At 44.7% G+C, this 27998-nt stretch overlaps 1 protein-coding gene across 1 annotated transcript; it reads right to left on the bottom strand.

The window, feature by feature from the left end:
- On the bottom strand, positions 1-27998 carry ptch2 (patched 2). Its single transcript, XM_085438876.1, has 23 exons — positions 27453-27998; positions 25895-26087; positions 16870-17059; positions 16712-16781; positions 16507-16598; positions 14278-14386; positions 14078-14164; positions 13856-13977; positions 12882-13029; positions 11809-11940; positions 11556-11711; positions 11310-11402; positions 11084-11209; positions 9853-10234; positions 9245-9766; positions 8579-8721; positions 8297-8477; positions 7920-8200; positions 6344-6481; positions 5890-6032; positions 2624-3026; positions 1961-2534; positions 1-1853 (listed from the first exon to the last, which is right to left on the bottom strand). The coding sequence occupies exons 1-23, from the start codon at positions 27597-27599 to the stop codon at positions 1819-1821; spliced, it is 4467 nt and encodes a 1488-aa protein (XP_085295002.1). The 5' UTR covers positions 27600-27998; the 3' UTR covers positions 1-1818.

Below are 27998 nucleotides of genomic sequence, written 5' to 3'. Positions count from 1 at the left end.
TATATTTATATATAATATATATTTACTCTTTAAAAATAGAACTTCAGTCTAGATACTAACAACTGTACAAACTACAAAAATAAAAATTTAATATAAATAATTTATATGGCATGACATTAACATTTTTTTCTGAAATAAACTACAAATCAATGCAGGACTCCCTCGCCCACCCCCTTCCCACAAGCGCGCACACACACACACACACACACACACACACACACACACACACACACACACACACACACACACACACACACACACAGATACTGACAACACCTCCTGGCTGTCTATGGTGTGATCAAACTGTGAAAGGTGTTTTTGTTCAGCTGCAGTAGCTACTTGACTGTTTTTTCATATTTCCAAAATAAAAAAACAAAACAAAAAAACCAAAGCTGCCACTTGGAAAATGACACACACACACGTAGACACACACACAAATAGATCTGCAAGTTTCTCCCTGCAATTATTTAACCTGGCAGTGATTAGACCAATACTGAACAAGAATAATAACAACTGAAACTCTGTAAAGCAAATGAAATGAAAGAAATGTAACATGACACATATATGAGGTTTGCATTAACAGACAGAGTGAGTCATTAGAAAAAAAAAAAGTGAGTCAGAGCGTGTCGAAGCGCTAACTAGATTGAAACCGGTTTACATCGTGTAATAATTGCACAGGGTCACGATAACAAGAGACCCTAATAACCCTAAAGCAGCCAGCAAAGAAAAGAAAGAGAAGAAAATAATAAACTAAAATAACTCCCTTTGCATTTGTGAATTTTAAGATTCCCTTTCAAAACTAATACGAGAAGGTGAACGACACTTTTGTTAAAGTGACAAAAGTAAACATCACCCACTGTAGAGCTTACAAAAACTGCAGGAAAAAAAAGACATCAAAGCTCCTTCAAGTAATTTAAAACTGCAGAGGCCGTTGGGGCACAGGCAATATGAATTAAGCGTGTCATGATGGCTGACTGATCAGATTTGACCATTTTCAGATAGATGGTGACAAGCGTCAGCCAATCACTGCCAATCGTGGTACACATTCTGTGTCTCGACAAGAGAAAGCGATAAAAACATATTTATACAATTACAACATAATACTGAGCTCTGAATGCTGTGATAACAGGGGAAGGGTGATGTAGTGAAGGCACGGCGGTTACTACTGTTAAGAAAACACCATCTGCTGTGTAAGTTTTTACAGTGCACACTATGGCAGAGAGTCTGTCAGATACAGAATACCTCACAGCGCAACACTGTGATAGATGCTAACAGGAGAAGGGGGAGGGAGGGGTACTGCATTTTTCTTTTAAGGCAAATTGCTTAAAATTATTTTGAAGTGTAGCAGCAAAAAAAGGAACATAATACAAATAGAAATAAAACACTGACCATGTATGTTCAATAGCCTATAATCTTAATAACATCTCAGCTTTGTGAAAACATATAGCACATTTCTTATTCTATACAGTGCAGGGGGGCAACCCAAAAAAAAAAAAACCACAAAAAAGAAACAAATAAAATCAACCACCCCACTTGAAGATAATCTTTTACATCTGAACTTTTACACAAGAGAATACCCAAGTTATACAGTACTCTTTTAAATAGCTTCCCTCTTGTTTAGTATTAAAATATATACTCATAAATTTATATAATTCTTAAAAGAAATATTTTTTTCGTCTTAACACGTCCTTGAAGTAAAACCTCTCATTTATTCTTTAGAGTCTATGTACAGCTGTCAATGTGTGACGTGACGCCATGTGGACGTTCTGGGGAGTAGCCCAGAGATTCGAAGAGAGAGGGCGAGGCGTGTGAGAGGGTCTAGCAGTCTTTGGGTGCCTGGATCCTCAGCTCACCTGCAGCAGACAGAAGACAGAGAGCGATCAGACTTTAGGCACGGGGGACATTAAGTCACGGTCACATGTTACTGTCAGTGACAAAGAAGCCTGAAAACTTTGCTCACCTTGTGTCTTGTCAAGCTGATATTCTGTCTGGCCCTGTGTTGCTTCCAAGTCCTGGAGCTCTAGAGAGTCTCTTTTACATGAAGAAAAGTTTGTTTTGTCACCACATGTCCTCTTAGCAGCCTCAAAACAGTCCGACTCGCTGTCCGTGTCAAAACCTTCATGCATGTAGCCTTGGTATGCTGCTCCCGGCAAGGTCGGGTGGACAGCCACTGTCACAGAAGCCGTGGCTGTAACCATAGTAACAGGTCCCCCAGCGGAGCCTTGTTGTGTTGGCAGGGTAGAGTTGCTATGGCTATAGCTCAGCCCTTTAGTCCTGTTTGGCTGAGGCCCTCTAACGTTCTGGAACCTGGGGCCGCTCTGAAAAGTCCTCCCAGGAAAGTGGGCTCTGTCGCCGGGTAAGTGTTGGCCAGGCTGAGCCTGGAGTCTCTGGGAGCCCCTCTGCTGCTCCCGCTTGTTTTCATCCCAGCATGTAACCTGGGATCCAAGAGGAGACTGTGCAATGTAGGAAGATTCACTTAATGGTTCAATCCTCCCACCAGGAGCTGTTGCATTTTCTCTAAATGGCTTCACCACCTAAAACAAAGAAATGTTTACAGTTAACTTTCAGAAGATTTGATGAACAATAGGGCAGCTTAATTTGTCTGCGTGCTCATGCAGCGTACCGTAAGTTTAGGGAAGCTCGGGTCTTTGCTCGCTTCCAGCAGTATATGAGATGTTGCTGGTGGAACGCTGGTGTGCGATGCTAAGTATGCACTCCGTTCACAGTACTTATAATCCTCCTCCCCAATCCCTGATGTAGTGGTCAACTCAGAGTAATACTCAGAGTCTGATGACTCAGAAAACGCCTGTTGACGAGAGCGTGGGTTGGGGTGGCCTGTGTAGTACCCATGATGGGTCATTGGTGGAGGCAGCGGAGGTTCTGGAGAAGGTGACGGCAGGCAGCTGGCATTGTCAACCGGGGTGACCTCAGCCGGAGGACCCATCATGGAGAGGAGGACTGGGAGGAGAACCAAGCCATTAAGCATCCCCAAAACAGTCAGGATGGCTAGCACAGCGAAGAAATACCTGAAGGATGGAGAGACATGAGATGTTAGTTTGGGCGTGAACCGAAAACAGACACGACAAAGAATCAGTGTCAGAATAAAAGCAAACGGTAACACGCAGTAGTGACTGATCGCTGTTAATGCATTTAACCATCCTGAAATCAGACAAATGCCAAAGGACAGAGCAGGTCTGTCATCTCTCTTTAGCCTATTGGCAATTTTTTCAATCAACTGGAACGTGCAGTGACAGAGCTGCAATTCATTTAATCCTATTTTCTTTTGCATGCTAAGTTTTATAGGGATTTGGCTAAAATACAGATGCATTAAAACTGTCAGCCAAGCTCATGACACTTTCACACAAAGTACAAGACATTTAACATTTGACAAATGTTTGGGGTTTTTTTGGGTTTTTTTTTTTTGCTTTATCCATTTTTCTATTTAACATTTTTGTTATGCAACACATTTTTTTTTCTTTTCTTTAAATGGACAAAAACACACGTGTGTGTGCGGCTCCAAACACTCCAAACACACACATAGTTGGCACATGAGGAAGGGAAGTAGCTCTGGGGAAGAATACAGGGAAAGCCCAGTGTTTGTGTATCAAAGGCGAGGGGGTTGGGTGGTGGGGGCAAATCTGATTCCCTGCTTAGTCCAACTAAAACATGCTTTGATGCCTCCACTGCTGCTGCTACAAGATATTCTCTCGCTCGTTTTCTTTTTTTCTTTCTGCTCACACTGTGCGTGTGTGTGTGTATGTGTGTGTGTTTCCATCTCTGTACAGCTCTGAGGAGGCCAGGGGTGGAGGCAGGCCACAAGAAAGAGCTCCCCAAGAAAATTAGAGAGGACTCCACTTAAACACTAACAGAAAGCAGGGAGACAGTGAGATGCTAACCACCAGCCAGACTTAAAGAGGTAAAACAAGAAAAAAAAGAGGGAGGGAGGGAAAAAAATGACAGTTGGTATGAGGGAAAAAAGCCAACAAGGACAAGGATAATAGCTGCAGAGTGTTATGGAAACATTCCCTCTCAATGGACTACTACAGTGATTATTACTACTACCTCACTTGACAAAGGTCACTCTTTTGTCTGATATGTTTGCTCTTTTCCTCTCTAGCAGCTGTCCTTATTTTCCTCTGTTATCAGAAGGATATTCATAAGCTGCTTTGCCAAAACCCTGCAGGGACGCACATATTTAACAAGCATGCTTAATCGAATTAATGCGCATTCACCTGCAGATGGCGAAATGATAAATAGTTTATCAATATTATCATTACTATTTTAGAATGGCGTCCACATTTGAGCTCACTTGCTTTTACCCCAAAATGACAATTCTTTACGTGGCGGAAAAAGAGACAGAAAGAAAGAGAGTGAGACGTTGGTGGGACCTCCAACAGCGTCTCACTGTTAGGAATTCTGTTGTTTATATAAACTGTAATCTTTTCCATTCGTTGTCAGGCCTGCAGAGTCGTATGTGTGTGTGTAAGAATGAGACAGTAAGCGCTTACACGCATGTACGTATGTGCGTTTCTCCACGTGTGTACACCCGTGTGTGTGCGTGCGTGCGCACTGACTTGTGGCCTGCCTGCATGCATGCATGCACATTCTACGTAAGTATGTGTGTGAGAGAGGTCTCTGAGCAGAGCTGAATTAGGCGTGCTGTTTATTCAGTGCATTACAAGGCCAGGAGATGTTTACAGCAGTATATTTATGCTACTCCCCAGCTAGCCAGCCTTGGCTTCCCCCAATCAGCTACAGCTACAGCTAAACAAGACCTCCAACAGAGACTAGTCCCCTCTGTCTCTCCTTCACGCTCTGTTTTTTTGAAAATTGTCTCTCAAAAACGTGAGCAGAGAAAAAGTACTGGAAATTTGCTCTGGCACCCTTAATTCCAACCCAACTTCCCAGGTATTCTCAAATTCCCGCTACCGGTACCTAAATATATGTACATTTCTTTATGAGTGTAATCCAACAGTTTTGGAAGATCTACTCATCAGGCTGTGATCTAGCCACCCACAAAGACCTTATGTCCTTGTACGGAAGCCACCCTCAGAAAACGTCTCCTGCTCCCTCTGCTTCTGTCTCCGTTTCTGAAGAAAACTGTGCTTTTTATGTCATGGAGGCCTGCTGCAGTCTGTGAGCTCAAGGCTGTGGTTTAGGGTTTGGGCCGAGACCACATTCGGCTGAAAAACATGGAGGTATTCGCCTTTTTTCCACTCTGACCATGAAACAGTGGTAGAAAACACACGCACACAGAGCAGATGCGCACACAATGTACACTCACCAGTGTAGACTCTCTTACACACACACACACACACACACACACACACACACACACACACACACACACACACACACACACACACACACACACACACACAAACAGAGGGTCTGTTGGTGGGCCGCAGAGCATCTGACCAGTTCAAATTTAGCTCCACTTCTTTTTCATTACGGCATCCAACGTGGAAGGCGGGAATGCCAAACAGATGATAGGAATTTTTACAGATTCCCCTGTGTATGTGTGAAAGAGACAGCGTGAAAGAGTGAGAGGGAGACACCACCCAGTGGGCAGCAGAACACTTCCATGTTTACAAGCAGCTGCTACACACACCCTTGATGTTTTCCCCATTTGTTTCACTCCAAGCTCGAGGAGTCAGATGTGTGTGCGCTCCCAGAGTGACAGAACCAGGTGCTTATTTGTCACTGTTTGTGTGTCTCTGTGTGTGTCTACAAAAACAACAAAAAAAGGACTTCCACCTGCATGTAGACCTCCAAAGTGAGGTTTCCTACTGCACCCAAAGTGAGATGAGACAACCGGCTCCACACAAAATGCTGATTCTTCTAAAGGTAGCATATGACCTTTCCGAATGAACACTCACACTCACTTACCTCATGATGAAGTCAAATTCGGACCCGGCCAGCATGAGAACACCCAGCAGCGTGGAGATCGCTCCGTCAACCACCGGGGCAAACATGTGCTCCAGCGCCACCGCCGAGCGCTTGTTTCTGTTGCCAATTGCTGTCAGGAAGCCCTGCGGAAGAGAGAGGGGGGAAGGTGGGGAAGAGAAGTGAGTTGGAAATCTTGCCGATCACACAAAACTTGTGCTTGCGGTGAGGCTTTGGCAAGCTCCCTAGTTCCTGCATTTGGTTTTGTTGAGGATTACAACACTATGCTACAAGACAGTAGAGTGTGCACGGAAGCAGGTTGCCACCATGAGTGAGCAAGCCAACACCTCAATAATTTTAAAATAGCCAACTTTTCGCCAGTTATAAATAAAATATTTTGTAATGCATTTTCTTCTATTAGGTATGATTAGGTGGTTAGGTGCTGCTCATTCCTTACCAGAGCGATGTGAACAGTGAACTCCACTCCGATGCCCACGGAAGCGATCAGGATGACCACAGGAATGGCACTCAGCTTGATGCCAATTAGACCCATGATGCCAAACAACTCCACAGTCATCATGGCCAAGATAAACACCTAAAAGCACACATGAAATTTAGCGTTACCACTTTTCCAGTGCAGGAAATGTTAAGCCAGCCAACACAGTAGGATGAAAAAAGAAGATATGGCTAAACGAGATTGTAAAATTAAAGCATTTCAACTACGATAATGCTTTTCTTTCTAGATGGAGCGGAGTCCTGCTGCCAGAATCTTTGACCCTGTGGTCAAGATCTTAATGACATGAGATCAAATTTCCCACCCTCGGGTTAATCCCATCCCCCTCGCCCACTCCCATATTCCTTCTTTCTCTTTCTCTTCTTCCTTCCCATAGGTGCTTAACACCAGAGATTGACAGCACCAAAGGCAAAGTGTTTGCACCACATTCACATTTACTTGTCCATAACAAATTAATCTTGTTTCATTTTTTTTCCACAAGATTTTTAGCCTGTGTCGCTCATTTTATTGTTTTCTGACATTTAATACAACAGCTAAGTAATGCAGTGCCACAGCTTTCGAATGCCTTCATGTGGGGTGTTACTGTACACCGCAATACAAACAGCAACAACAATCCTTAGAAAACAAGGAGGAGAAAGCAGTTCCTGGCCAACGGCAGCTTTTGATCCCAGCTGGGGCTTTTAGCTGGGGCATAGTTAAATTGGAAATGATAAAAGCTGTTTTACTGCTCGACCACATACAGGCTGGGTGAAGCCTTCACATGCCGGTTGATGCTTGGAGACCATGCATGCACGTAGCTGTGCCTCTCTGTCTGAGAGACTGTGTTGTGTTGCTGTCTCAATCAGCACTGCTGTGGGCCGCTGCTTAAATTAAACGCATTCCTGCTGAAACTGGCTCTGTAGTTGAGCTACAGACCCCTAATGGGGCTATGGGGATATGTGTTTCTGTGTGAGTTTGGGGTCTTTGAGGACCACCGGTCCCACCAGCTTGTGTGTGAAATGTTATCCATCTGTTGACCACTCAGATTGTCTCTTTTCCACTCTCCCACACGCACATACACGTACAGACAAATATCCCTGATGGATGGGTTGTGCAGGCCAAGGTCGCAACTGGGCAGATCTGTCCTGTCCCCAAATCTCTCCCTCTCCCTTTGACAAAAGGAGTGAGAGAGTTGGAGGTAGAGGCTTCAGGAGGGTAAAGCCTTTCTTGCTCCTTTGCATTTCCTTTTTTTTTTTTAGGCTCGCAGAGCGCACATTAGAATAACAAAGGGCCTTGTGTGTGTGTGTGTGTGTGTGTGTGCATGCTGGCCCTCAACAGAGAAAAAAGGGGCCCCCTAGACAGTGTTATTGAGCTATGCTGAGAAGGGTGAAAATAAAGAGAGCGAGAGGGAGGAAGGGGTTAAGGATGCTAAGTTAGGATGAGGTGGAGAATTAAAAAAACAAAACAGAAATGATGTGGAAAAATGCATGATATGAAGGAATAAAAAAGTGGAGTGCAGGATGAAGAGCTATCCACTTACAATGATGCCTGCAGTCCAGGGGTTGAGCAGGAGGATCGCACAGACCAGGAAGGTGCAGGCCAACACCACACTGATCGACAGCAAGAACCAGTGTCGGAGGCCAATGTACTGCTCCCAGAACAGGAAGGGGTATCCGTTGGGGTAATTGAACACACCCTTGCGGCCAAACTCATCGCAAATGGTGCGCACGCTCTCGATGGCTTCCACAAAGTCGCTGGCCTGACGAAGGCCGTTCAGGTAGAAGGGGAACTGAGCAAACTCCAGGGGCTCTGCAGCTGGGACTGCGAGAGGAGATTAAAAGAAGGTAAAGTGATTTTGTATTCACACTGTAAGTCACCTTTAAATGCATCCACTCTGACCAAAATCAGATGACTTACTGCGCAGATTTTCCCCTGTAGTGTCATACTTGTCATGAATCCATTCTCTGGGGTGAGGGTAGAAGTTGGCCTGAGATGCAGCGTAGCCCAGGGGATCATTACTGACCCAGACTGTCAGGTAAATGTAAAAAACCTCTGGGGGAATCAAACCCTCGACATCCACCAGCCGACGAGAGGTCAGCTAGAGAAAAAATTAGCATTTGTTGATCATATTTTCATCTACAATGCCAAGCAAACATATTATGAGACAAAGCCTTTTATCTTTTTTTTTTTTTAACTCACCTGGCTGTAGTTAAAAGGCTCTTTCTTGGAGCCAGTCTGGATCAGGAGCTTGTATGCCAGAGCCCCGTCTTCTGTGCCGTTACGATAGCTGTCAGCGGTAATTCTGCCTGCCTGCCAGTCAGCATCAAAAGCCGCCTGAAGACCTGTGTGTGAGGTAGAACACACAAAGAAGAGAGAGGATTATTGAGGCTGTCATTTATAAATGCTTTGATTTCTGTTATCATAACAGTTCTTCTGCATGTCTGCCTGTGTGAGCAGTGATGCTGAAAATGTGGAATATCAAGTTTCCTTTTCTGGATCAGATTGACCTGATCGCTATTACTTCTTCTTCACTGGATCTGTGACACATTCTAGCCTAAGGACGCGCACACACACACACACACACATGCCAAGATAGCCTATGACCTCAAACCGTGAGCGAGTACGTCACCTCTAAGCCCAGGTGGATGCAGTCTAACAATATGACTGAACTTCCACTCACCCTTTGCACATTGTAACCCCCACACCCATTAACCCACTCACTGTTGTCTTTAGCAAAAAGCATGTCTGAAAAAACCTAATGCATTAAATAGCAGACTCATTATCAGAAAGAGACAGAAAGAAGAAGTTATTACCTAACTCCCTCTAAAAAAAAAAACCCAAAATAACATTACTCTGAATTCTTACCTCTGAGCCAATCCTGGAAATAGTGCAGCCACATGCGGGGCAGTTTGTTGTCGCTGTCTCTGACCACATATCGAACTGAGTTGAAGGCGTTGTGCAGCTGAATCAACAGCCTTTGAGATCGGGCATAATCGAATCCGTCCATAGTAACCAGGTACATGTTATAGAAGGAGAAATACTTGAACTGAGCGTCGATGAAGTCGTATTCCTTGGTGTCACGTGGCACGATATCGGTCAGGTAAAGGCCGTCATGCACCATGGTGGTACCGTACAGGCTGAGGCCCAGGAGGCACAGGAAGAGAACAACCACGGCTGCTTTGCTTTTAGGCTTAAGGAGCAGAGGGGCATATTTCTCCCTGGCAAAATTGGACAGGTTCCAGTGCAGGAAAGGGAGCGGTACACACTTTTTCCCTGATCTGGAGTCCTCCACCTGGGCTAAGAGGTCTCGTGTGGAGCTGGAGGTAGGGGTGAAGAGCTGGGAGCCATAGGGGTCTGGCACAGAGGTGGTGGGGGAAGGAGAGGCGGCTAAAAGGAAGAAATACAAGCAGGAAATGAGCATTCCAGTATCATAAATTGCTGTATTGTCAGAATCATCATAGAGTTCAGTTTACCTTGAGGCTGGGAGGGAGGGCAGAGGATGATGGAAGGAGGGCTGGTGGAAATCTGTGAGGTAGGCGGCAGAATTGTTACAATATGCTGGCCTGCCGCGTCGCACTGCGTGAACGCCTGCACCGTCGTAGTGATTTGGGTGCTGGTGGTGATGGTCGAGCCTGCAGTGTACTGGTGCGTGTGCGCCGTTGTTGGCGTGTGAGGCTGTTCTCCGGCGTCCGATAACTCTTGAGGGGAGAGGTGGATGACGCGATCGGAGCACGGGCTGTAGAGACAGCAGAGGATGTCCAAACGCTTGTCCTCGCGACGGTGGAGGTCCAAACTGAGGATGGCGGGGAAGATGAGCAGCACCATGGCAAAGTTAAACACAACCACAATGGCCGCCTAGGGAGAGGGAGAAAAAAATACAGAGTGAAATAAGAGCAAGATAGAGCTAAGAAGAGACTGAACATGATATAAAATTACAGACACACCAGCCCAACTGGGAAGAGTCAAGACTTTTTTTTAAATTCCTGACACCACAGTAAGTAAAGCAAAGCTCTTCTCTAAATCACCAGCCACGAATACTAAGCGAGCCAGGAGGGGAAAGAAAAGAAAGAAGTCACAAAAAAATATAGAAAGATATATATAAATATAAAGTTTGAGCAAAACCATCACCCTTAACCAGTTCAGCTACAGCCTCCCCGCTCACCCGTCCCCTGAAGCTGACATTCTAACTGGCTGTGGTTTCCAGAGTGTGTCCATCTTTGTGTGTGTATTTGTGTGCGAGCTTGTGTGTTTCAGACCACCCACAGTTAGTCACAGATCAGAGAAAACCGCCTTGACGGCCCAGTGATATACTGGTCCACTCCCTCCCTCTCCCTGCCGTTTTCTGTCTCTGTCTGTTCATCGCTGTCTTTGCTCTGATTATTCCCCATTATACATATTATACATATTATATGCGCATTACATATATATATATATATAAATATATATGCACACTTACACGCAAAGACATGCACACACACACACACACACACATACACACACAAAAAACGTTGGCCCTCTAGGTGCAGTGGCAATAAAACTAGGAACAAAGGCTTTGCTTGCTTTGAATAAATGTCAACTCTTTTAAGTTATCTCTTTCATTTTAAAAGGAGCCCAAGGCCTCATGGTGTGCGATTGTGTACAGCTTGTTTATGCATGCGCGCATGTGTGTGAAGGCGTGTGTCTGTGTATGTCTGCAAAACATACCTGCAATGAGAAAGCTCGGAGCGCAGGGATGGGTACTAGAGCAGCCATGAAAAATGCAATCATGTTGTTGATGGAAGTCAGAGCCACACTGGTGCCGGTGCGACGCAGACAGTCTCCTGTCCGCTCCTTTACAAAAGCAAAAAACAAAAACAGAAGACACAAATCAGAAGAGAGCAAAAAAGAGGACAGGACAAGGGAAGAGAGGAGAAGAGGCTTTTAAAGGTACCTTGAAGGGTATGTTGCTTTCAGTTTCTGTGAAGGAGTGAGCCAACAAAAACATATCATCCACACCAATCCCCAGTGCCAGGAAGGGAAGCACCTGGAATAGGAAAAACATCAGTCGAGAATAAAGGGTCTGAATGATCATTCAGCATGTGGAATCAAACTCTGTGATTTAAATCAAAGGAGGACCTCCTTAAATTTAAATGTGCTTATGAACTGAATGATGTACGCCGCTCCCTTTATGTTGTACCTGTGTCGTAGCGGCGTTGAAGGAGAGGCCAAGCAGGGAGCAGAGACCCAGTCCAGCTGCCACTGACAGAGCCACCAACAGCACCCCAGCCAACCCAACAGCCCCCTGGGATTTGGCGCAGTCCCATCTCAGCATGGTCACACAGGCATAGGCCAGCTGGAGAGGAGAAAATGTATTATTATTAAAGACAGTGAAATGATACAAGATACTTATTATCCATTAATAATGGGCAAACGTCAGTGACTATAATCACCATGAGCAGGTATCCTCCAGCCACCCTGATGACGCTGACATCAGAGAAGGATTTCATGATGTCATTGAGGGTTGTGGTGGAGAAAGCGTGGATGGACTGACTGGAGTTTGCTGGAATACTCTGGTGAACCACCTGATGGGGAAACATCAATCAACTGTTAAAGCGTTCTGCTGAAGAATAAAAAAAAACATACTACCCAATTTATAACTAAGCACTGTGGAAGAGCAACTGAAGGAATATGGACCTTGTTACACACATGGTTCAAAATCCCCCTAAACTACTACAGCCCTATATCTCAGGACCCCCTAAAATTTCTGTTTGAAATGTGCATGGCTGTGAAAGCGAGTAAGACGGCCCGAGTGTGTTTTTACATGTGCTAGCATGTGTGTGTGCGTGCATAAGTATGACAACTGAGGAGTAATGAGCACAGATGCCAGAGGTTGTGAGGTCAAAGGTGAAAAAGGATGGGATCGCATGGCTCAGAAGGCGTCTCCTGGTACTTCATGCCCATGAAGGAACCAAAGCGCCTGAAAGCCATTTACCTGTAAGCGTTCGACCATCATTTGCTATCTCGTACAGATCTGCGCTTGTACTTTAATATGTCGGGCTGGGGGGGCCTCATGTCTCTGTTTACATTTGAGTTTTGTTACCCCTCCTCCCCTCCCCAAATGCCCCTCCCTCCCGCTGTGCTTAGCCTCGCCGTGGTGGGTGTCAGCTATCACAGCAACAGCTTGTTCCTATAACTAGGGTCCTGACAGAGAGGGAGACGATTGGCCTACCACACACACAAACACACACTAACCCGGTGCTCTGGTCTGCCCTGCGATTCAGTTTACAAGGGAGCTGAAGACTGATGGAATTCAGACACTGCAGATTAAAGTCTCAGTGCGCTTGTGTGTGTGTTTATGTGTGTGTGTCAGTGAAGATGGCATGAGGACAAGGAAATGAGCTCTAATTTTTCTCCCCCTCCTCCTACATGATCTCAGTGACAACAAAATATCTTTATTTCTGCCCTGCTGTCCTTGAAGCATGGCGCGTTTAAAGGAGCGTGAAATCTGTGCGCGAGTTCATACCTCGACAAACTTTCTCTGCCAGGACTCAAGGATGGCGGTGGCTTTCTCCTCATTCCAGTTAATGTCGTGGATTTCGTAGTCGTCCTTAAAGTGCTCATATAGCTGCTTAGGACTCATCAGCAGGAACATGGTCTGGAGAGCCTCCGCACTGCAAAACATGCAAACAAAGTTTAGTACACATCAGGAATGATGAGCAACTCTTAAAAAAACCATAATGTAACCATTAAGTCTGAGTGTTTAGATGTTCCTTGTATCTGAAAGCAGGTGCCGTCTCTTCTAAGATTTGTCCGCCTGCCTGCTTGCCCATCTGCCAGTGTAAACAACTAAAAGCAGGTGTTATCTAGTCTGTCTGCTCATCTCTAGGCTGCAGTCCCAGATGTCCTCAGGTTTTCTTGGCACCAGCAAAGTAAGCAGCAGTGCCGCTCAAAATGTGAAAGAGATGATCATAAATCACATCCAAGAATAAGTGTGGCTCTTGCAGATGGGCCTGGAATCCTCTTTCATTCAAGGCTCTCTTGGGTCTGTGGAGGGGGGCTTGATCTGGGCTCTGACCCAGTGCTCTCACTCCATTTGTACTGGCCATGCTTTTATAGCCAGTTGAACTCTGAAGATTGTCTTATAAAGAGCCCTGGGTTAGATAAAAGTGAATTTGAGTGTTATTCGCCTCCTTGTTTTTCTTCTTCTTCTTTGGTCCTGCACACAACAAATGTGCAGCAGGGTGGTGGGGCTTTATGTGACTGTCAATCATCTTTAATTGGCTGATCCCAGACCGGGGTCATTCAGGAAACTGATCCCTCTCGATATGAGGCATTCCTAGCATGTGTCTTCACTGCTGTTAGGGGGTTCCATAGATTCAGAGGGGAACTCGAGGCCTACTTGGCTGGTAGTGATCGCGTCGCATCCTTGCTATTGGATCCTTTAATCACACAAGAGGAAGACAATGTATAAATATACCCACAAAAACACACACACACCTCAGCAGAGCATCCTGGCTGTTCTTGACCCGCCCTCCCAAAATGAGCTCCTCTTGCCAGTGCATGAACTTCCGGCTAAAACCATGGCAACCACCCTGGAGACGGCCAGCAATGTCAGGACTCTGAATAAGAAAGCAGAAATGTCAATATGCGCGCCTCTTTGGTTTACTTTGTGTGCACTGTAAATAATTACTAAAGTTGCACTCTTTCATGCGAGGTTACCTCTCCTAGCTCCTTGTTAGGTGCACTGAGGGGGCAGTCAGGGTCTAAGGGGTCTAGACATGGTCTGTTCATGTAGGCATGTCCCACCTGAGGAATCAAACAATGTTAGAGATGTCTCAGTACACAATAAGAGGTGTAAACATAGATGACACGCAGCCTTGTTTAGTAAAGATATCCATGTAATTTTTTCTGTGCATCACCTGGGCTTTGTCCAGCATCTCCTTGAACCCTTCCAGTGAGGTGAACTGGCTCAGCTCCTCCATCAGCTTGACTGGATCTAGATTCATCCACTGGATATCTTGCATACCCCTGCAGAGCAAAGACACACTTTATAATGGCAACAAACACACACACACTGATTTTACATTATTTGTAGGAACTTAAGGAAGGAAGGCAACGTAAAATAGCTTTTATGAGCATGTGCCCACACGGCTACGTGGCTTTGAATTCTTCGCTAATGTTTACTCTGGGCAGGAAAACTTTTACTTCAGTTTCTCTCTCGCTCCTTTGTTGTGGTGGGCTACACAGGAGGCTAGCTGCAGATACAGGATAAAATAGCGTTTATTATCCTGTTTCACGCTGCCACAATGCCCAGGGAAAAGGCACAGTGGCTGCCTGCTCACTTTCATTCCTCAATGCCCTGCACTGAGTCATAACAATTACCTCTGCCTCCCAAACATCTTGATAAGGAGGGAGGGAAGGGAGAGGCCAGGAGGATGGAAGGCAGGGAAAGGGAAAACGGGCGAGGGATGAAATGTACATGGACAAATAACCTGTTTGTTAGCTTCATCTGTACTGCGCTGGTTTGCTCTGCAATGTGGCCTACATCAGGAAATGTAATGCACTTGCTCAAGGAAAATAAGAATTTTGGAAAAACTGGAGGAATTATGTTTGTGGTTTGTGATTCAGCGAGACAAAGGGAAATAAAATTATCCCAAAGTATCTGAACTCCAAGCTGAATCTCCCCCCGATGGCTCATGAAGAGAGCTGCTCTCCTATTCCCACATACCAGGGTCCCCCTTTTGCTGCTGGTTGCAAAGACACTCCTTTATCAGCTAGTTTTTGCTTGACTGGACCGGGCCTGGGCCCTTTTGTTTTTTCATAGATTGCTGCTTTTTGTTCTCCCCAGTTCTCTCACTCTCTTTCTCTCCCACTCTTCACTCATTCTCTTTCCCGATCCCCCCTCCCCTTTTCTTGCTCTCTATCATACTCTTATTTCTTCTGTTTTTGAGTTGGTTTTTTTTGTTTTGTTTTTTAAAAAAATGGTTGGAGCAGAAGCTGAATAAAGGGACAGTCCCGCCAGTGAATGCAACAGGCTCTCGTAAGCTCAACGACGACAACAAATAAATGAAGAAGTTAAATACATTTAATAAATAACAGCAGATGTTGAGCACTGTGTGAATGTTTGGAAGATGTGTGATTCATCAAAGGCCCCCTTCTCTTTCTCTGGTGCTATGCTTTTCACACAAGCCAACAGGGAGATGCTAAGGATGGGAAACTTGTGTTTGTTTCTGTATGTGCTGGCTTGTCATGCAACATACCGCTGTCAGCTAAGACACACACATAAACAAATAATTCCTCTGCAAAGAAACATCTGCTATGATCTAAACTATCTTTTCTAAACTAAGCACACAATTGAAATATCACTTCTGACGAGGAAAAAAAGAGATCCCTTTCAGTGACTCAATTTCTCAAGAGAACTTTATCCCCTGCAGAAAAAAAAAATAGAATCTCCAAATGCCCAAATACGCCCAGACTCCACTGTTAACTGTCTTGTAGGCTCTCTCTGTCCTTCTCGGGGGACTTGGGGCTTGAATACTGCCCATTTTATTTGTTGGACAACTTGGGAGCTAGGAGCCCGGGGCATTACCATGAGAATGCCGAGTGTTAGCCGTGAGCTGACAAAGCCAGCCCCCCTCCCTCCTCCGGGGCCCCTGCACTGATGGACACTCACTCGTAAACTGAAAGAATGCTTACCATTGTCTGACCCAAAGGGCTCCCCTGCCACCACCACCACCGCCGCCACCGCCACCGCCGCCTCCCCGCCCTCCGTTCTACCAACCCACCACCCAGTTGCTGTTACAGCCATCTACTCTCTCTCCATCCCTGCCTCGCTTGCTTGCCCGCTGCATCTCTCTCTAACCTTCTCTCTTTGAATTTCTCTGTCAGTACACCCCCTTTCAGTCCCTCTCTGGGCCCTAAAAGAACTCTATTACTGACCAGCACTGTCAGTCACAGCACCCACTGATAGACTACTGAAAGCCCAACTGTATGTCTCCATCCATCATGTGCTAAAAGTGACGGACCCCTCCAAAAGCTCTACTCAGATCAGATGGAAGCAGTGCATAGAAACAGCCAAGCTGTCAATGAAGTGCTTAAAAGTGCACCCAAAAAAAAAAAAAAGTTATGGCAAATATTCCAAGACTTACGGTAAATAGGCAGAGCCTCCCTGTAGCTTGGCCCCTTCCCAAAAGCAGTCCAATGGGGTGATTATCATACAGGGGAACAGCTTGTCAATCATCTGGGATCAGGAAATAGAAAAGAAAGAAGTAAACATCACAAATCAGTGATAAATAAACATAGACACACAAAAAACCCAAACAAAACAAAACAGATATTTCTTCATCGACTTACCCTTTCGATCATGACGTTCTCTATAATGGGGACTCCAGATTTATAGCATATTTTATTAAGATCCCATGATCTAAGAGAAATAAAGGTTTTAGATTAAAAGTTTTATTAAAAAACACATGGGTGCGCGAAGCAGATCTTCACAGAGCATGTCCACTTACTTTCCAAACAATGACACCTGCACTTTGCTGGCGGACAGCGCGGCTTCCATGTGAACCAGCAAAGCTTCCTGGGTGAGAATGTTTGTGCCCTCTTCTTTGGGGGTCTGGATAAGCATCTGTGAGGTAAATACAGACTCCTCTCCCTGCTTTTCCCTTGTGTAGCGAAGCTCTGTGCTCACACGACTGCCAGCTAAAAAAGTAGAAATGAAAAGTGATTAGATAGACAGATAGATAGATTTTCTTTAATGCACACGCAAAGACACTCACACATTTGTATCCTAATACAGAGTAGGTTTTGTGCGTACATATGCACATACACACACACACACTTACACAAGAACACACACATATTGACCAACGCCCTTGGCCTTCGCCAGTGTTGGTTTTGAAGGCACTTCACACAAGCCAGTGTCTGGCCAAGAGAAATGAGTAATACAGCTTCTCATTGGCTCCTTCTGCGAAACAGATGTGCCCTGTTAGTTAGTGAAACCAGCCTTCTGATGCCCCCAAAACGCTCTACTGCTGCTCTGTTTAGAGCAGCAGATACAGACCGGGACAATCTGAACTCGTAAAAAATAATTATGATGGGCACTTCATCTTTTATTCCTGATGTTTATGCACAGTTTTCAACCTTTAAAGGTTGTTTATTGGAAAATGTGTTCATCTCAGACTCTGTATTTCTCTGCAACGCTTCCTCAGCGGTGTTCTTGTGATATGGCATTGAAAGACATAAAAGTGCGAATGGATAAAGAACGGTGAATATATTCGTGGAGGAAAGAAATATGGCTGTCAGAGACGGTGATGAAGAGAAAAGTTAGAAAGTGGATGAAAAAAAATGTAGAGCGAGAGAGAGAGCGAGGGAGCAAGAGAGAGAGCGAGCTATGTTGTGCTGTGCAATAGACCCCAGCCCCCTAATTACAGGAGGTTGCCCTGAAAAGAGTTTGCCAGCCGGGGGGATCTGTGCCAGTGCCAAGTGGACATGAAACATGCCGCGCTGGATCACAGAGGGCCCGTCTGCCCCTCTTGCTGTCCCACTACACGACAACCCCAGAGAGACAGAAGGGAGGGGAGAAAAGAGGGAAGTGGTGGGAGTTTAGAAACTAGGGCTACCACCTTCTTGATTCTAATTTTTGTCAGTCGTTCACCCAATTTTACTGCACTGCACTTCGCAGCTCCGAGCATCTATTTCTTTTATCCTTTTAACACTCTCCCATCTACCTCTCTCTCCATCTCTTTCTCTCTCTCACACTCTCCCGCTCTCTCTTTTCCCTCACGCTTTCTGGACCTCCCCCTGGCTGGAACAGGCTCCCATAATTGATGGGGAGAAAAGAAAAAACAAACTATTCAGCCTACGCCGCAAAAGTGTGAGATCAGGTTAGAACTGCGGTCCTCTGTGACACAGTCCAATATTTCTAGGCTTCGCTTTCAAGGCTTAATTACATTCGCAGGGCCTCGACACTATCGGGTCACCTTGTTTATTTGCAGTGACTGGTGTCGGGCTTAGTGCATCTCACAAAGAAAACACTTCAAAATGGGACACGCTCTTGTTTGATGTTCTTTGCACAAAAACTTTTCTTTTTTTTCTTTTTTTAAAGCTAATGTATTTATAAACCACAGCAGGACATATGTGAAAGAAATAATTCTGCCTGGAATTTTGGAAATGTTAGAAAATGAGATTTAACTTTTATTAAGTCATTTTCATACTGTCATGAAGTGTAAATACGAGATTTAGTGTAAAACATTTTAATCTTCGTGGCCCCGCTTGGGTTTTCTTGCCCCACTAATTTCCAATCAAAAAGGGAAAAAAACCCACTAAAAAACTGAACACTTTCCGTTTGAGGACCTCTTTGACATCTGTTAAACCTTTTTTGACATTTCGTATGTTAACCTCTGCAGCGTGGGGTTTTGATCCCAACAGGAACTGGGTGGCTCGAAGAGACTCTGGCTCTGTAATTACAGGCCTCCTGAAGTAAATTATAGCTATTTGTGTCTCGTTCCTCCCATCTGGACCACCCAGGCAGCCAGTCCTCTCTCGTTTCTCTCTCCCTCTCTTTCTCGCCTTCTCTCCTCAACCCCCGGTCCGGCCCCAACCACCCGACTTCTAAGCTTCCCCAGCACTCAGCTCTGCTCAAGTTCACCACTCTCTTCATAAGAAGCCTCTCCGTCTCTACCTTTCTTTCCCTGTTCCTCGTCCCCCTTTTCTCTCTCTCTTTCTGAGGCTGTTTTTCCCTTTCTCACTCTTTTTCAGTTTCCCCCCCTCTACCCTCTCCCTTCACCCAGGCTTCGCTCCTCACAGCCTTAAAGAGACAGTTCCCAGAAACTTTCTTCCCACCCTGGGAAGAAAGCACCTTTGAGGGTGTAAAGCTGGGTTTTAACAGCCCAGTGGCTGGGAAGTTTATTACACGAGCGATTCTGAAACATGAAATATTAGTCCTTGTTTGGCAACATGATCAAAATTGAAAAAAATAAAAATAAAAAATAAAAATGGGGGGCTTGGAGATGGGTGAACACAAATAATCGCAGCTCTAAATCACATCCCATCGGTTTGACGAGATGCTTTCGCGATACTCGACCACCATCTTACAAATTTTAGCAAACAATTCGACTCTGATGGGTGCAACATGTGAATTCATTTACTAGCTTCACCACTAAAAGCACTTTCACAACAGTTATGACATTGGGAAAGTGAAAAGCGAGGGGAAAATGTCATAACAAGCCCTGACATGGTTTCATGGCTGTGGGTGTACAAAAAATAAAAAAAAATAATAATGTTTTTAAGAAAGCGTGTTTTCATGTGCCGGTGTGTGTGTGTGTGTGTGTGAAACAGGACTCGGTCTCCACCAACCTCAGTCATTTCCTACCCACCTGACCCTTCCATCCTTACAAGCCAAACAGACAGCATCTCCTAACTCAATAAAACATCTGGCTTCTAGAATGATCCAAGACCACCTTTAAAGGCCTGTTTCTATTCTATTCTATTGTGGTTATGGGTACCTAGTCCCAGTTCCAGGCCATTCTAGGTCAGACCAGGCCGCCTTCAAAGTTTAGTGTGGTAGATTAGCTGGATTAGGGGGCCCCTGAAAGGCCCCACGCTGCTATGGAGGAAGACTCAAGAAGAAGAGGGCTGAAGGTGACATGTATGCTATTACTTGCTATGTAGTGCATTTGACGTTTTTCCTGATTTACACAGCATGACAAGATGAGAAGAAATATGCAGCCGATTTCTACACAAAACTTCCTTTGATAAAATATAGTTCAGGGAAGGTTGCTACGCTACTTTATCACAGCGTAGCAACAATATGAAAAATAGATTAAGTTATCCCTCGCCTGCTGTCTTTTCCCTATGATTTACTTCCTTCTCCACTGTTTTATTCACAAAGGAGCTGCTTTACTTCCTTTTGATTTTCAGCAATGGAGCTAAATGAGACATTCATTCCTTCATCTTGGCACCCAAATAGGCCCCCTTCTTTTGGACCCACCAGAATCTCCACTTTGGATTCTTCAGCCCAGTCCTGCCCTATGGCTTTCCCTAGCCAGGGCGCTGCCTAAAGCAGGCTGCACCCCAGCAGATGGGCTGTTCCTCTATAGAATCCGTCAGTACAGCTCCAGACTGAATGCAAACCCTTTTGTCATTCAACCCTTCAATTTCTTTCAGATGTTTCCCAACAAACAGCAGAATAAAATAAAGAGGGAACGTTTTTTTTTCTCCCCTCAACAAAAGCAAATGGACCAAAACTTTCCCAGCCTGTAAAACAATGCCAGAGTCGGGATGTAAGGGGGGGGGGGGGGTGAGGCAAGGGGCAAGAAAGAGAAGCTGGCACTTTGCTATCTTACCTATAGAAATACAGTGTATCTGTTTAGCAGCTGTCAAAAACACCATTCACTCAGGAAATGAGCTAAACTACCCGCACACACAAAAAAACAAATGTGGTCTCTGTTTGTCCTGTAACTTTTCCCTGGTATTAAAATAAAAAATAAATAAATACATAAATAAAAAGCTGTCTCCAAATCACACCTTAAAAACTGCATAAAACAGCAAAAACAACATGAAAAATCAGTTTCACTTACTTTCTATTCAGATGTGCCAGTGGTGTTAGCCACCACACATAAATTTCCACGAGGGCTGGCATTTAGGCACTTTCTATTTCCATATGTATAGGCTTGCCTCTGCTAATTATGCTAATCATGGGCAGTGTTGGCCACTGTGAAAAATAGTCACATTAGACACTCCACTGACCGCTAATGCTGCTTAATGTGTGGTTGAAACATACATTCATCCCCGCCTGAAAAGCAAAATTTTTCCACGTTGCTGGTCTCATTCAGATGAGAAATGAATTTATTGAGCCCCAGAAGCATTTCTTTTTTCCCTCCCAAGTACCAAGAAAATGTTCAGTCCCCCTCTCTCTCTCCAGCCCCTCTCACTTCACTTTTTATACTTCCACGGTGTAAAGACAGAGGCAAATGGTGCAAACTCTAAGGTGACTGGTGTCGCTTTATTCCCCCCTGCACCCACCCCACAGCCAGAGACAAAGGTTGCTCTTCAGCGAAGAGATAAAGGGTGCCACACTATACTGATTGAGTTTTTATTATCCCATTTTCGGTTGCATTGCGACCTTTCTAAGGATATCGCATTCAATGTAGCAAAGAGCCTGACAGTCCAGTGCCCTTTTTTCAGCCCAAAGACCTGTTTTATGCTATCACTGTAAACCGGTGATACTCATTACCCAATAAATATATGAAGAGCTTTTGTTTTACAACCAAAGGCAAAAAAGAGAAGAAGAAAAAAGAAAAACCCCAAACAAACAAGACTTTAAAAAAGGGAAGGTAGAGCACGCTCTTTTGTGCTTCCTGTCTCAGTAGAAGCAAGAGCCATGTATCTGTCATATGCAGATGTATCTGTAGCTGCTCAGTGTGTGTTTATTTGTTGGGGGGTGGTCTTGGGCTCTCTGTTGAAGAGCGTGTGTGTGTGTTTTGGGGATGCTGAGAACGGAGATGGAATGAGGTAGTCTTGGATTGAGGGATGGAGGGAGAGGGGGTGAAATAAACATTTAGAAGTGACCCAGGTTGACTCTGTCTTGTTTGTTCTCTCTACCAGTGAGGTCCCAGGCCCTGAACGCTGGGAGTTTATTTATCTAGTTGGGGCACCACCGCGCACTATTCACCTTCAATAATACCTCATAGAGCTCCCTTTCTCTGTCTGAACTGGGGCGCTGTGTGCACTCCAATGAATTATAGCATTTACCTGCTGTGCCACTCTGAGGTTTGTTTAGAGAAACCGCTCCAAACGGTGAAACGCCCACGTGTGCATTTGTGCAAACTTTTTTGCTCTCCTCTCTTTAAATCAGTCCACACCTCGGTCTCTTCATATCTTGTCTGATTCCCTGTTATTCTGTATACACTGTATGGTCTTCACCTCCCTCTCTCCTGCATAAGACTTTTTATGGGGCAACTGCTACCCGGATAGTCCTCGTCTCGCTGCGCTCATATTTGGACAGCTTGAGTCTGTGTACATGTCTGTCATGCCTCACCCAAACAACTGCCAAGAAAGATGAGTTTAGTTAAAGTCAGAGTAAACAGCACCACTGTTACATGAAGGCATTTTCTTTACCCTCTTTCCCATACACAGCTTTTCGGCTGCGGCTTGATACGCGCCTGAAAACAATTATCCAAAGGCTGCGCAAAGGCATCCTTAAGTTTTACACATTTTAGTGAAAAAAACAAAACAAAAAAAAGCTTAAGAAAGTAACTTCTCTCATAAAACAAACGGGGCTTTATGGAGAAAGACGTCCACGAGACCGTTTCGCACTTGATGTTTGTTCAAATGAGACAGGTAAAAACAGCAGCAAAAAAAAAGGAAAAAAAGTGTGAGCTTGCAATAAACCTTCCACCCTGTTCCTGCCCCCCCACACCATTGTCTCCTCTTATCCTCGTCCTCTTCCTGCGCCTCTTTTTATGATCTTTTTCTTTTCTCCTTGTGAACAATACAGAGCCGGGTCACACGTTGCGCAGGTCATACCTTAACTTTCAAATTCTCACATGTGGCCCAAGCTAGATAAGCAGAACCACAGTGTATACTTTATCTAATTCTAACTAGATAACATGAATGATTTTTTGAAACACAATTTAACTCAATTTAATCCAGACACTTTGAAAATTGGCAACAAGTGCCATCCCTCGGGCCAGCACTGCAGTTTAAGAAGGAAGAAGGAAAAAAAGATGTGCATGGGTGTAAGGTAATTTGATGGGCGATGTCTGTCTCAGATCCTTTAGAGCAGAGGCAGTTAGCCAGAAATAGTTCGTAATCCCCTTGTCAGACAAAACACCCTGATACTCCAGCTTTTATTCTCCACTACACAGGTGTGAGAGCTGAAGGTACGATGAAGCCTTCGACTTATAAGTAGCTCATCCGCTCTGGAAATGCACAAGAGTCCTCAGGTTGAAGTAAACGATATGAATAAAGACGTAAAGAATGCTTGATTGATTGTGAAGTGTAGGCACAAATTCTGTCTCTTTCTCTCTGTCTACACTTTCTAGACACAGACTGCACTGCTGTGCTTCACGGTATTTTGGTCCTGTTGGAGGGAGGAAGCAATTAAAAAAAAAAAAAAAAAAAAAAAAGCCCTGGTGGCCTGACTTCACAGAGCAGGCAGACAGACAGGTAGAAATATAAACAGGCGCACACAAAGCCCGGGCAGACAGACGGGAACGCAGTCAGGAACCTGAGGCGGGAAGACAGGCGGCCAGGCAAGCTGCACGCACCAGAAGTGACAAAGATGACAAGTGTGCGTGTTTGTGTATGTGTGTGAAAACTGCAGGGGGCAGCTCCTAGTATGAATATATGATGGGAAGCATATGCTCCTAACACATTCAGATACACACACACACACATTCACATTCAGCTTGGAGTGTTAACACATAAGGTGTCAATTCACAGCTAGTTTCATCTGAACAAATTAGGGTGCAAGTGGGAAAACTTTCATTTATGCCGCTTCTTAAAGTTGCTTTTGATGTAAAGCCAAATTATTTACATGTTTAGATTAGAAAACACAGCAAATAAAACTTAGGAACTAATGTAAAATATATGTTCATAATTTCGTTCCATCAGTCTGAAATCTGATGTCTTACTAGAAGGCATATTTTTTTTTGTGCCCTGGCTTATGTGTATTGGTGCATGTGTCTTTTTCTGCGTGCGTGCGTGCGTGTGTGTGTAAAAGAGAAAGAGTGAGAGACAGAGGGAGAACTAACCTCTCCTTGTTACCGAACCACTTTACTCTCCATTGAGGCCCTAGCAGCTTTGTCAATGGGCTATTGGTGGAAACAAGGCAGGCAGAAACTTTAGAAAGATGGCCACGGCCTCTTAAAGGCACAGCATTCCTTTTGAGCACCCCCCCAGTTCAACTCTCTCAATCCCACAGCAAAACAACTTGCACACAAACATCTAAACATGTCCTTTAAAAGATGGCTTGGCCAATTAGCTCAAGAGGTAATCCCGAAGCTTTACACTAACCACAGTGAAACCAAAGAAAAGGGACAGTGGCAGCTCTCCTTCTTATTGTGGCAGATGGAGGCGTTTCCTTCAAAGCAAACAATTTCAGTGCCTACATTTTTAAAGATTTTTCTTTTTGTTTCTTTTTTGTTTTATTGTGCTTGATAGAGAACCTTATTTAAATTCCTGCGCAAGTGAAGCGCACAGCCTTCCAACAACCGGCGGCGTGTGATTCCACCAACACCTCCACACAGGTCCTGTGGGAGCCGCCTGTTCCTGTCCTCCAGTGACATGGTGGGCTTAAAAAACCCTATAGAGTCTGTTTATATTCACCAACTGCTGTGGCGCTTTTAGAGCGTGCAAAACAGGTGGGTAAACTTCAGCTGCATTCACTTATATTTTTTTTCTTCTTGTGAGGAGGAGAGAAGGGAGGGAGGGAGGAGGGTAAGGGAGGGAGGTGGTGCCTGCTTGCTTGCCTGCCTGCCTGCTTGCCTCTTGTTGAATGGAATCCAAGAATAGTTAGGGACCACACAGGGAGCTAAGGGGGGGGGGGGGGGGGGGAGGGGTCAGAGCCCTCAAAGATGGCTAACCATTCACACAGCCCATCTGCTGCAGGGATCAGCCCCGGCACTGAAGCCTGAGGGTTTAAAAGGAATTTGGTCAGTGTGAAAAACCAAATAAAGCTGCCTCTGCCGCTGGAAATGTACAGATAACCTTAACTTAAAAAGTTCAGAGGTAAGGAATGGGAGCGCTATCAAGAGAAGAGGAAATTGTAAGATATCCAAAAAAACACGGCAGAAATGTCAGGGATGTGTTTGCTCTCATGATGAAAAGACGTAGAAGATAAAGAAGTCAAAAAACATGAAAAACTGCTGATAAAAACATATACAATGCACAGGAGAGAGTGGCATGAATCTGCTGTATCCAAGGCTGTTAATACTGGTGTGTAGTAAGTAGGACTGTTTTCCTTATATGCTGCTAATGTGATTAGAAATGTGTGCTGTAATTCGAATTTTAATAAAAGCCCCTAAAAAGATAAAAAAAAAATACTTAACTAAGTCCCACAAATCCTCAGTTCTGTCATCAGGATTTCAACAAGACAAGCCATTGTGTCGCTCACTGAACACCTAGTGCCCTCCCACGGCACTGAGATGACACTAACCTGTATCTTCCTGCCAACACATCTCATCATCAGAACTCCAGCTACACTCAGTGGAAAACAACTGAGAATTGTGTACAAACCAGGGGATGTCTGCACCATTTGCTCTATCTCAATCACTCTCTTAGTTTCATGTCACTTTATCAGCTGTCACGATCCAACAAAAGCAAAAAGAAAAAAAAAAGTCCACCAACCAGCTACAACGTAGTGAGGAAGCATACCGAATGATAGCTTTACTGTAGACTCAGTGCCAGCGCCAGACAGCATACAGTTAAGTGTTTAAGACATTTTAACATTTAACTGCTTCGCATGATTACGACCCAAAACAAGCTCCCTAGGGCAACGCATGCACTGTCAAACAGGAAATATCACACACTCACCTTCCACCCATAGCTGTTCAATGTTGGTTTCGATGGCTGCGACTCGGAGTCCCACAGACAGAGCCCCGAAAACTAAGAGTCCAATAAAGAGGACCTTCCCACAGTGCCTCTGGATGTAGCAGCCCAGAGAGAATAGGAAGGCCTGGAACCTCGCCCGGATCCAAAGAGGAGCTTTCTGACCTACTGCCTTCCCCTGGATTGGAAGCAGGAAGAGGATGAGAAAAGAACATTATCATTATTATTATTATTACTATTATACTACACATAATCATGCTTACTGTCTCAAAAAGGTTAGTTGCATATCTTTTCAAACAAGGTTGTGCAAGTAAATTCTAAACATTTGAAGAGACATGCATCTGTATTCAGAGACAACATATGTTTGTTATTTATATCATGCTTTTCATAAAATGGAGACAAGTCGTGGTGCCAAAGAGCTCTGATGCAGGTCTTATGTGTTAAATCTCAGGCTAGACATTATCTGTAGTCCTATCCCAATAATACGATTTAAATGACACTGTGTTGGGACTATTTTGTACTTAATGACATCCTTATTTAAGGAGAGAGATTTCCAGTGTTTTACCTTACAGCCTAGAGGAGCTCCCATAAATAAGAAAAATAAGAGGTGACAATTTCATTCCAAAGCAAAATGCGTGACTTTAAAAAAAGCTGAAAGTTAAAACTGTGAGTTTGTTCTACTGAAAAAGAGCCATTAACACATTTACTATGCAGTTCAAGCTATTTCTATAACTGTAGCCCAACAGAAAAATATTAATGGATATCTTTTGCTTTAATTTGGTTCTACTTCACATTTTATGAATAATTTTACACCCATCTGTCTAATCTCTCATTTGCTGTGAATTGCCACAAATGTCACTGCTGCGCTAGGAGACATTGCTGTAGTGTTGTGGTTTCTCGCAGCAGTGCTGAAACACGTCCAAGCATCCGGGCGGTCCAAAGATGCTTTGTCAGATCAAACTCAATCAGTGAATTCCTTTACAGGACCCACCACATTTCCAAACAGACCCCGGGCCAGTGCGCTCTCCGCTGGCTGCACACAGTCAAAAAAAAAAACAAAAACACGCACAACACGCCTGGGATAGGGTATGGGAACAAGCCCTTATCTTTCTTTCTCTCTCTCGCTCTCCTCACGGTGGCTTTTAACAGCAGAAATCAATGAGAAGCCGATGTCAGTTCAAATAAACAGCAGAGTTAACATACAGCTAAAAAAGAAGACTCGTTCATTTGTTATCGCTTTATTCCGCTCCCAAAATGTCACGCAATGTTTCCCTTCAGTATTAAATAGTCAAATCAAACCGATCCCGATTTCGCAGTCGTCTCCCCTCAGGGGAGCACTGGTGGTCCCCGGACTCCGGTTTGATAGCTGCTGCTTAAAGTCTACACCGCATTCCCACATGCGACCCTCAAATCCCGATTAGATAACCTAACTCCTAAATAAATAAGCTGCCTTTTTTAGGGGAAACCTTTCATTCACATCTGCCGACTGGATGAAAGCTGTATTCACAGAAAAATCCACTCTAGACTGCGACCAGTGTATCACCTTTGAGATCTGTTTGAGTGCGAAAGCAGCGTGGCAGTAGCTGGGTCTCCGGAGTAGGTCTGGGTTCGCAGGCGGCTGGGAGCGTGTGTAACTCGGGGGTAAATCTCCAAAGACGCCGGCCCCTGGGACCCCGCGATCCGAGGCCATAGTCCAAAGAGCGTGAACGGCACGCAGAGCGAAGCGACACAGAATCGGTGCGAGTTCAGAAAAAGCGACAATAATCCAACATAGAAGTAGAGCGCATCCAGCAGCACCGGCAACAAACTAGAAGAACGTTTTCTAGTCTTCCTTTGAGCCAAACAAGTCTCTAAACTCCATCCCAACATTATGCGCCGGAGTCCGTATAGATCCTTCCGTCTTCATTCGTCCCGATGGTGTGTGAACCGACGTCTCAGAGAGGAGTAGTAGCTCTAGTAGTAGTAGTAGTAGTAGCTTATGTCTGAGCCGTCCGTGTCAAGTCTAACTCCGATCCCGTGGCGGTAACATTTGGAGAAGTTCGCCTCTCGGCAAATCCTGAAAAGGAAGGTTTGATGGAAAAGTGCTCCG

The sequence above is a fragment of the Copadichromis virginalis genome, linkage group LG18, assembly GCF_057382275.1.
Source record: "Copadichromis virginalis isolate Kocher_CV1m ecotype Utaka linkage group LG18, C_Virginalis_male_GT1.1, whole genome shotgun sequence".
Taxonomy (NCBI): domain Eukaryota; kingdom Metazoa; phylum Chordata; class Actinopteri; order Cichliformes; family Cichlidae; genus Copadichromis; species Copadichromis virginalis.
Note: the sequence above shows the minus strand (reverse complement) of the source record. Positions and strands in the feature narration are given on the sequence as shown.

Coding starts and splice junctions, on each gene's coding strand:
- ptch2 (XM_085438876.1), bottom strand. CDS start 27,599: ATGGCCTCGGATCGCGGGGTCCCAGGGGCCGGCGTCTTTGGAGATTTA. Junction 14,387..16,506: donor GGAGGCTCTGCCTATTTACC/GTAAGTCTTGGA, acceptor TTTGCTCTGCAG/GGGTATGCAAGATATCCAGT. Junction 14,165..14,277: donor AGATGCTGGACAAAGCCCAG/GTGATGCACAGA, acceptor TTGATTCCTCAG/GTGGGACATGCCTACATGAA.